At 21.2% G+C, this 8,612-nt stretch overlaps 1 protein-coding gene across 1 annotated transcript; it reads right to left on the bottom strand.

Moving 5' to 3' along the window:
• Positions 1 to 223: 223 nt before the first annotated feature.
• On the bottom strand, positions 224 to 7,690 carry PGSY75_0311400 (putative protein kinase; the record flags this gene model as incomplete). Its single annotated transcript, XM_018783969.1, has 2 exons — positions 224 to 7,141; positions 7,268 to 7,690. The coding sequence occupies 2 exons, from the start codon at positions 7,688 to 7,690 to the stop codon at positions 224 to 226; spliced, it is 7,341 nt and encodes a 2,446-aa protein (XP_018643552.1).
• Between the last annotated feature and the right edge of the window lie 922 nt (positions 7,691 to 8,612).

Raw genomic sequence — 8,612 nt, 5'->3', positions numbered from 1 at the left:
GCTTTTACTTTTTTTTTTACAAGACAAATATGGAAAAAAAAAAAAAAAAAAAAAAAAAAAAAAATATAAATAAATAAATATATACATATATATATGTATATATATATGTTCAAATAACACAGATTCGATTATTCCTTTTTATTTTATTTTATTTTATTTTATGGATCTAGGGTGAATATTATAAAATATATAGTTTTCATTTTATTATCCCCCCGTGTGACATCTATCTCTTTATATCTTTCTTTTCATAACATTGCGTTTTATTATTACTTGTCATGTTATTATAATAATGTTGATGAGCTAAATATGTAGCACGTGTAGCATTTAAATAATTAGTATTAAAATAAAAAGACTTCATATGTGTTTTCATTTCTTCATTTGTATATATATCCATTTTATTCTTCTCAACACACTTGTTATTATTATTCTGTTCGTTCGTCATATATTGACAATTAGTGTTCCTTTTAATATCATTATTTTTATTTCCACACTCATATTTTATATGATTGATATAATCATAAGTATTTTCATAACATGACGAACTGTTTTTTTCTGGGTATGTAACATATAATGTTTTATTATTTATTAAGCATTGAGACTTTTTATTCCCCTCAGATTCACAAATTGATTCGATTTTTTTCTTTTCTTTATCATCATTTTTTTTGACAACCCCTTTAAAAGGATTTAAAGAATCAACCTGATTTATTAAATATGAGGTAGAATTATTTTTATAATAATTAATATTATTATTATTATTATTATTTTGTTTTTGTGATGATAATATTCTATTTTCTCCATTATAATGATCTATATTTTTATAATTTATATTATGAGGTACATCAACAGAAAACCTATTCTCAATATGTCTCTTGTTTGTAATATTATGTTGTATTTCTGTCTTATTATTTATATAATTAACATCTTTTAGTATTTCTAAATATGTTTTATTCTTATCATTTTTAAATGGTAAAAAGGTATGAGGAGTTTTATTCTCTACACCTTTAAATTGAATTATCTTTCTTTTATTCTCATCCTGATGACATATAGATTTGTCAACATGTCGTTTAACATGTCGTTTAACATGCCGTTCAATTTGTTGATTAAGATTGTCATGCTTTGTATATATCCCTTCATGTTTATCATTTATTATATTTTTCTTTTCATTTATATTTCCTTTCAAAGATGTAGATAAATCTGCACAAGGTTGTGTCAAATATTGCATTGATATATTTTTCATCATTTTATTTATTTTATTATTATCTTGTCTAGTATCACTTGTAGGAATTATATTTACAACATCGATTTTATTTTTTATATGATCACACATATTGTTATTGTAATTTTTTGAATCATCTATATTCAACTTTTCTTTTTCATCCGAATTGTTTATAAACTTTTTATACCACTCATATATATGTTCACCTTTGATTTTCTCAACATTTATTAAACATTCATGCAACAACCCTTCCTCTTTATTATTTATAAGATTGTTCTTTCTCTTTTTTTCTATATCTCTCGACACTTTTATATTCCCCATATTTTCTATCTTATCCTTTATACCTTTTTTAAAATAATGTATGTTTATTTTCTTTTTTTCGAATTCGTTTGATATATTATTTGTATTATGTAAATTATTTGTATTATGTAAATTATTTAAATTATATATATTTTTTACATTTTTTACATTTTTTACATCTTTTACATTATTTATATTATTTTCCACTTTATTTTGATGCTTTCCCTTTTTCATCCTTAATAATTGATTTGTTTTTTTTCCTCCTATAATGATACCATTTTTTTTATTTTCTATTTGAGTCCCCTTGTTTTTTAAGCATACACATTTATTATTCTTTATTATTTTATTTCCTTTTTCATTCCTTTTCTTTATACTATCATCATGTTTTTTTATAGAAAGTGTGGTGTTTTTCCTTTCTATTTTTTTTTTTTTTAATCCGACTTTTTCTTTTTTACATTTGTCATTTAATTTGTTCCTTAAAACAGTAACATTGTTCTTTATTTTTTTTTTTTCCTCTTGATATGTCTTTACATTATTTATACTATTTATACTATTTATTTTGTTTATATTATTTATTTTGTTAATTTTGTTTATTTTGTTTATATTATTTATATTATTTATTTTGTTTATATTTTCATTTATATTATTCTTTTTAATTTTTTTTTTTTTTTTTTCAAACATTTCAGACATTTCATTTAGAAACTTTTCTAGCCCTACATGATTATCACTCCTGATTTTTTTTTTATCCTCTCCTTTTTTTTTATTATTCTCTATATCATCCACATTAGAATATGTTACATATGTATTTCTTTTTGAAATAGGCAATTTATTTTTAACATTATTTTTCTTCTCACTAATTGGGTAAGCTATTGTCTTCCTACTTGTTATTGTTAATGGTATATATGAATTTTTTTTTTTTTTTTGTTTTTTTTTTTTTTCTGAGGACGAGCAAAGTAATAGTTTAATTTCATCTTTCATCTGATTTTTATCATTCTTCATTGAATTATCTTTATAATCCATACCATTATAATTTTTATCTATTTTTTGTATATTATTCACATTATTTATAATTTCCATGTTATATATATCTCCATTTTTATAACAACCCTCATCACAACTTACATATAGATCACTTCCAGATTCTTGAATAATATCATAATTATTTGTATCATCCTCTATATATTCTTCCAAAATATTACTATTACTTTTACTATTACTTTTACTATTACCATTAGTTTTAGTTTTAGTTTTAGTTTTATTTTTTTTGATATCTTTCAAATGGCAACTCGGATGTTCAATATGATCTGCTTCTCCTTTATATATGTTAATATTATCTTTATGTGTTTTTATGTGCCCTTTATTCTTCCCTTTTTTTTGTTTACAAATAATATTTTTCTTTATCTCCTTTTTGAATATTTTATCGTTAATTTTATTTTTATTTTTATGAATCCCCTTTATTTTCATCGAATCCGTTTTTGATAGAATATATTTACTTTTGTTTTTAACTCCTTGTATATTTATATTTATATTATTATTATTTCTTTTTTCACTTACTTTTTGAGTTGATGCATTAATTTTTTTTATCACCTTTATATTATCATCATTCCTTTTTTTGGATGATGCAATATGACTATCACCTTCTTTTTTTGATATGAACAATTTATTAGTTAAAGGTTTGGAAGTTTGTTCTTTATAATTAATATTATATGTATCTTTTATATTTTTATGTGTATCTTTTATATTTTTATTTGTATCTTTTATATTTATATTTTTATTTTTATCTTTATCTTTTATATCACTTACCACACACATGGTATGTCTAAAAATATTAGAACCACTTGTTTTGTTTATACCCATTGAATTATTAGACTTATGAAAATAATTTTTCATGCTCGTAAATAAAAATTTAGATGATACTTCTGGTGTAATCGTATGTCTATTTTGTAATGAATGAGCTCCAAAAATATTATTACAATAATTCTTTTTATTATTATGTTTACTATGGGGGGTTACATTATTCGATTCTCTTTTTTTTTTTATCACCACCTGTTCATTATTGATACTATGGATATTATTAATATTATTCATATTATTCATATTATTAATATTATTCATATTATTCATATTATCATCTTTATTTAAAAAATCCAAATATACTTCCCCTCTTGTCATATCTTTTATTTCATTTTTTAATATAACAGTCTTATCATTCAAATTACACAATTTCACATCTACATAATCTCCAAGCGCTATCTCTATGAATATTCTTTTTATATTATTTCTTTTATATAATTTTAAAAAACAATTAATTCTTCTTTTTTTCTCATTACTTTTAATTTTTGTCCTTTTCTTTTTTATAAGTAATTTATTTTGTGATATCCCTTTTTTCCTTCTTAGACATTTGTCATTTTTATATCTTAATATATAAGTATCTTTATTTGCATCCATGCAGTGTTTACTTTTAATATCTTTAATATCTTTAATATCTTTAATATCTTTAATATCTTTAATATTTTTAATATCTCTACTTTGTTTTTTATTTAATAATCCTTTGTCAACACTATCTATAAACATATACGAATTACTTTCATCTAGTTCATTTTGCAAATTTTTTTCTTCATCTTTTATTTCTTTTTCTAATGCTAATACTAGTTTATTTTCTAGCTGATATTTAAAAAAACTATTTTCTTTACACATTTCGTTTTGTATCTCGCTATGAGAAAGATCTATTTCAAACTGTGAAGTATCTAAATTTGATATATCCATAGAACTGTCTTGGAATGATAATAATTCGCACTTTCTTTTTCTCTTACTGTCTGTTGCTATATGTGACGAGAAAGCATCTACATATTTTTCTATCTTATTAGAAACAACATTATTATTCTTATTACAAACAAGATGATTCTCCTTATTGACAACAAGATGATTCTCCTTATTGACAACAAGATGATTCTCCTTATTGACAACAAGATGATTCTCTTTGTTGACAATTTTATTTGTCCTTTCACTTGCATCCTTCAACATTTTATCATGCCCGTTCATATTTAAATAATTTTTTTTTTTCATCTCTAATAATTTGTTTTTCAATATCTTCGTGTTCATATTTAAACTACCTACAAATGACGAATATTCATTTAATGTGTCATCGTTTGAAGATATCTTATTCTGTTGTAATTTATTATTATCTTCTTTTATAATTAGATCATGTCTATTAGTATGTATATAGTTATCTATGCCACTCATATTGTTTATCAAAATATTGTTCTTTATAATTGGTTTCATTTGGTCTTCCCCCCTACCATAGCAACAACTACTACTATAATAATAATAATTATTATTATTACTATTATTATTATTATTATTATTATTATTTATTTTATTGTTAATGTCATGTTTATCCACCCCATTTTTAATTCCTCTCATTTTATCTTCTCTAAAAATATCTAGCATATGATCATGACCTTCCAAGTCCACCTCCCTTTTATTATTTAAAAATGACGAACCCTCCTTTTTCATACTTGACATTTCTTTAGTTGATAAAACACTCAGAGAAGTATCCTTTTTATTCTCATCAGATATTATATCCAAATGTGTTATTTTCTTTTCCTTTGTTTTTAATTCTATCAATTTGTATATACTTTTTTGATAACTGTTCAGAATATTAGTTTTGAACGTCTCGTTAAGATCACCATTAGATTTTACAAATCCATTGCACATATTATAATTTAATTTATCATCAATTTTGTTTTTTTTATCATGAGTCTTATTTTTTTTATCATGAGTCTTATTTTTTTTATCATCAATCATATTTTTTTTATCATCAGTCTTATTTTTTTTATCATCAGTCTTATTTTTTTTATCACATTCTCCCTTTTTATTATCATCAATCATATTTTTTTTATCATTATGATATATATTATTGTAAATATCTATCTCATCTACGAATCTTTTGCCACAATAATTATTCATATTAACACGTTCGATATTTCTTTCACATACATTTGTGTATGCACTACCTGGAACATTACATCCTTTATTCATATATATAGTTTGCCTTTTTATAAGATTTTCATCATATGGTTTTATAGATATTATATTATCATGAGCATTAATATGTTTTTTCTTTTCAATCATAACAGCATTCTTATTTGTGGTGCTCTCCAAATTATTGTAATTTTTATGATTATTGCAAATTTTTTTTTTCTCTTTAAAATTGGAAACAACACAACTGGTGTTATTATTATTATTATTATTATGTGTTAAATGAACTGGCACGTGCATATTTTTATATAATAAAGTATTTTTTTTTTTATTATCATCCCCCCGATTTTCTTTATATACCATATTTATCTTATTATGTGAAGGAAATAATTTGTTTGGTGACCCATGCTTTTTTTCATTTATTAAGTTATCTATGGAAGAGAAAAATATATGCTCATAAATATAAAACTCTAGAATCGAATCAGGATATATAGGGATATTATTTTTTTTGGCATATTTTTCTATTTGAAGAGAAAGTTTTAAAGAAGATAAATTTTTGCTCCTTTCCTCATCATTATTGTCATAGATATTATTCCTATTACTTTTATTATTACATGTATTATTTTTTTCACTTTTATTATTACATGTATTATTTTTCTTATTGTTTTTGTTGTTGTTCTTCTTATTATTATCATCTTTGTTTATATATAAATTAAAATTGTGTAGAGGGAATATACTTCCTTTGAACCAATCATGATTCAGAGCTTCATTTATATTATATCTCATATGAAAATCTGGATGTAAGCAATTAAAAATTAAATCAATAACTTGTTTTGATAAATTTAATCCTTTTTTTTCTTTTAATAATTGTTTATAATTTTTATATTTAAACATTTTCCAATAATTATCTTTTTCTGATGAAGATTTAAAAAGTTCACATTTTGTTAAACAGAAATAAAGAATATAACCAGCACAAAATATATCTATCTTTGTAGGGTCATATTTAGATTTCATATAAATTTCAGGAGGTCTAAATATTTTACCAAACATTTTTTTATAATTTTCTAATATTACATGATTTTTTTTATTTACATTAAAATATATTGCTTGTCCTGGATCATTTAAAACGGGATATATTAATCCATTTTCTTCATTTTCAAATAAAAGAATATTTTCTAAAGATATATCTCGTAATGCCATTTTTTTTAAATGTAAATATTTAATAGCTAATAATATCTGATGAAATAAATATCTTGCTTCTTCTTCAGAAAAACACTTATTCCGAATTTTCATAACCTCAAATAAATCTCCATGTATAGCAAAAGGCATCACCATATATATATATAAATTGTCATCAAAAATGTTATCACAACTTAATATATTACTATGACCACTCATACTATCTCTATAATAATATTCAGATAATGGATCTTCTTGTACTCTATCCTTAGCCATCTCTATAAGATGCTTAGACAATATTTTTATAGCTTTATATCTCCTTACTAAACCGTTCCCAATACCTTCAAAAACTTCTGATAAATAAACACTTCCATATATAGCTGACTGAAGTACTTTTATCAATCTATACTTTGATTCTTTGTATTCTATGACTTTACCTGCCAACTTACACGACACAGAAGAAAACTGCTCAAAAAAAAAAAATAAAAATATATATATATATATGTATATGTATATGTATATATATATATTACATATTATATATATATATATATATTTATATTTATATTTATGCTACATATATTTTATTACGTATTTCATTTTTTGTTCCCTTGACATCTTTTCCAACGCCTCGTCATCTTTATCCCCATTAAATTTATACTCATAATAAATTTTCTCCTGATTTTTGGACATGATTCCTCCTGGATTTATATCGAAATATAAAAAATGATTTTTATTTGATCCTTCATTGTTATTTTTTATTTGCAATTTCAACTTTAAAGATACACAAATATTATTTATATCAAACATTTTATATAATATCGGTAATTCTATATTATAAACGTTATTCAAAATTTCGAACGCACAATCAAAATTATCTACAACTTTCTCATCTTTATTTTTAGAAAAAGGGTAGATTTTTTTTATTATCGAATTATCAAAGTGTGAATATTTATTAACAATTTTTTCGGTGTCTTTTTTTTCTGAAAGGTAAAAATTGTTTTTTAATTGCATAATTGTATATATATATATAAATAAATAAATATATATATATATATATATATATATTATTTATGTAGCATAAATTTTATTATTATTTCTTAAATGTATAGACATTTATAAGAATGTGAAAAATGAATATACAATAGTATGCATATTTATAAATACATAAACATGCTAAGGTAATTTATAATAATTTATAATTCCTTTTTTTTTTTTTTCAAATTCTATTAAAAATATATATATATATATATATATATAAAATACATAGGTATGCTCACCAAAGAAAATAACATATCAAAAAATAAAAATAAAAATAAAAAATATATAATGTTAGAAGTAGATAATTATTATATGTAGGAATGCTAAACATTTATACAATTTAAAATATTTATATATGTTAAAATGGTACAAAATTATATTTTGCTTTCTATAAAGGAATATAAACATATATAAACATATATATATATATATATATTTAGGAGCGGAAAATTATTAAAAAAAAAAAACAAAAAAAAAAACTTATATATTTTATTTAATTAATATCTACATATATATATATATATATATATATATATATATTTATTTATTTATATAACCGCAACTTAGTTGATATTATCAAGAAATAAGAAATGAAAGGCGTACACTATTAATCATATTATTTTATATTCAAAACTTTTAAATGGTAATATCTCAATATATGTATGTTGCATTATTTTATATCAAGTTGTTCCTTTAATATTTTTTCTTTTTTTTTTTTTTCCATAACGTATTCATTTGGTTGTACATAATTTATTTTTATAATTTCATTTTTTTTTTTTTTTTTATATATACTTTTTCACAATAATATTCTACAACATTAATGGATTGTTTTTTATTATTAAAAAGAAAATAATTATGTGTTAAATAAATAAATATATATATATATATATATATA

The sequence above is a fragment of the Plasmodium gaboni genome, chromosome 3 (assembly GCF_001602025.1).
Source record: "Plasmodium gaboni strain SY75 chromosome 3, whole genome shotgun sequence".
In the NCBI taxonomy this organism is placed as follows: Eukaryota; Apicomplexa; class Aconoidasida; order Haemosporida; family Plasmodiidae; genus Plasmodium; species Plasmodium gaboni.
This window is presented reverse-complemented; position numbering and strand designations above follow the sequence as displayed.